Source organism: Octopus bimaculoides, chromosome 4, assembly GCF_001194135.2.
Source record: "Octopus bimaculoides isolate UCB-OBI-ISO-001 chromosome 4, ASM119413v2, whole genome shotgun sequence".
Lineage (NCBI taxonomy): Eukaryota > Metazoa > Mollusca > Cephalopoda > Octopoda > Octopodidae > Octopus > Octopus bimaculoides.
The window spans coordinates 107,824,108-107,826,667 of NC_068984.1; the positions used below are offsets into that span (position 1 = coordinate 107,824,108).

General features: G+C 38.7%; 1 protein-coding gene across 1 annotated transcript in view; it reads left to right on the top strand.

Moving 5' to 3' along the window:
- The window catches only part of LOC106875418 (collagen alpha-1(XII) chain), a 58,326-nt gene that overhangs the window by 37,992 nt on the left and 17,774 nt on the right, over nt 1-2,560 (top strand). The window contains exon 7 of the mRNA XM_014923553.1: nt 2,036-2,074. Within this exon, the coding sequence (XP_014779039.1) occupies nt 2,036-2,074 (39 nt within the window). The remainder of the gene's footprint in view (nt 1-2,035; nt 2,075-2,560) is intronic.

Genomic DNA, 2,560 nt, shown 5'->3' on the forward strand with positions numbered 1-2,560 from the left:
ATATATATACAGAGAGACAGAGACAGAGATATACATATACAAGTGTATGTGTATACGTGCATTTGAAGGCGCGTGGTTTAGTGCAGGGGTTTTCAAACTTTTTGACTTGCGGACCCCTTTATATTTCAGGCTTTATAAACGCTTATGAAATTTATACATAAATGTTTGCTTAAAATAACATATATTTTTACGTTTATTCATTTAACAGTATTTTACAAATAGGTTTATTGTCAATTAAAAGATTTTGATTAAAAAACATATATAAAATCAAATTGCCCATAAAAGGTATTTGCTGTCCACGGACCCCCTGTGGTCCGCGGACCACAGTTTGAAAACCCCTGGTTTAGTGGGTAAGACATTCGGCTCACAATCGTGAGTCTATTCCCCGCGGCGTGTTATGAGCTTGAGCAAGACACTTTATTTCACGTTACTCCAGTTCACTCAGCTAGAAAAAATGAATAGTACCTATATTTCAAAGGGCCAGCCTTGTCAAATTCAGTGTTACGTTGAATCTCCCCGAGAACTACGTTAAGGGTCTGTGGAATGCTCAGCTACTTGCACGTTAGTTTCTATATAATATATATAATATATGATATATATAATGTATAATTTATATATAATATAATATAATATAATATTATATTATATATATATATATGTCTCGTTTGCTATTATGCAGAAGTGTCCTAAGTCCAAAACGTTGCTTTTTTCAGAAAACGAAAAAATAGTTTCGCCATTCTATAGTAAAACCGTTGTACTTACACTTTGACAATTTTTGATATCTTGGCATTTGAAGCAGCTGGAGATACGATAGTTTGACCAGAAGAACCTGCTATTTCAAGCAAAAATAAATATTGAAAAAAACACATTTGGCCGAATTTGGACATACGACAGTTTGACTGCGGCTATGCTGGAGCACCGCCTTTAGTCGAACAAATCGGCCCCAGGACTTACTCTTTGTAAGCCTAGTACTTATTCCATCGGTCACGTTTGCCGAACCGCTAAGTTACATGGACGTAAACACACCAACATCGGTTGTCAAGCGATGTTGAGGGAACAGAGGCAACCACAGACATACACATAAATATATACATATATATTCGACGGGCTTCTTTCAGTTTCCGTCTACCAAATCCACTCACAAAGCTTTTGTCTGCCTGGGTCTATATTAGAAGACACTTGCCCACGGTGCCCCGCAGTGGAACTAAACCCGAAACCATGTGGTTTGGAAGCAAGCTTCTTACCACACAGCCATATATAGTATATGTAATATAATATTTATTTATTTAATATATATATATATATATTTATAATAGTTATAAGACATTTACATCATTAATGAATCATAGAGTAACTGTTGTCTCGACAAATCTTCAAACCTCTAACATAGTACTGTGGTGGAATATGAACATTAATGAACATTAAATAACATAGAGATAGACACGCATGGGTTAGTGACTAGGGTGTTGGGCTCACGATCATAAGGTTATGAGTTCGATTCTCGAACAAGTCACTTCATTTCACGTTGCTCCGACTACTGAGCCGTAAACGAGTAACCAGCTGACCACAAGTGTAGCTCTTTGTCCCTGCAGCTGTCAAATCGTCGATGTGCCGCGTGGTAAAGGGTAGATGGACAGAAATGGTACTTTTATCTGCTCGTGATTACATAGATACCGTAAACAATTAACGAAAGCGTGGTTCAAGCTACCAGGTCATACTGACTTGTGAGTTATGCGTGAGCTTTTACGCATATGTACGTGTGTCATATGCATGTCTGTCTGTGCATGTGCGCGAGGGGAGGTTTGTGTGAGTGTTTGCATGAGGGATGAAACCAACTGAGTAAGTTCCAACCTTTAAAAATATAAGTACTGGAGGTCCATTTGTTAGACTAGACAGTTCAAGGCACCTCAGCGTAATCGCAGTCCAATAACTGAAACATGTAAAAAATGCAATATAATTTTACGAAATTATGAACAAATGTTTTTTTATATTTTTTTTAATAATTTTTGCTTTCTATTTTCATTTCTGTTTCCAGCGCAAAAATATACTCCATTGCCACCAACTAAATCACCCGGTAAGTAAAAAATTTTACAACTAATAACAGCTGTTGTTGTTGTTGTTGTTTGTTATAAAGTTTGTGTTGTCGTTTAGAACATTCGCAGGTCAGCCCTGATTGAGTTGATATATGACGAAAGGTATTCCAATCCAGCTATGACCGTCCCATTTTGTTTCAGCTTTCTTATACCCCAAGCTACATTATCTGATGCAGACTTTCAGCTTTAAAGACAGTATGACATAACTTGAACGAGTATTTGACTAGTATTTCCAGCAGATCGATCACAGATTATGTACAGGCTTCCTCCTCGGTTTTTTGTTATTATTGATAATGATGACAACCACGACCACAACGATGACGATGACGATGACGACGACGACGACGACGACGACGACGATGACGACGACGACGACGACGATGACGACGAGGAGGAGGGGGGAGGAGGGGAGGAGGGGAGCAGGAGGAGGAGGAGGAGGGGAGCAGGAGGAGGAGGAGCAGGAGGGG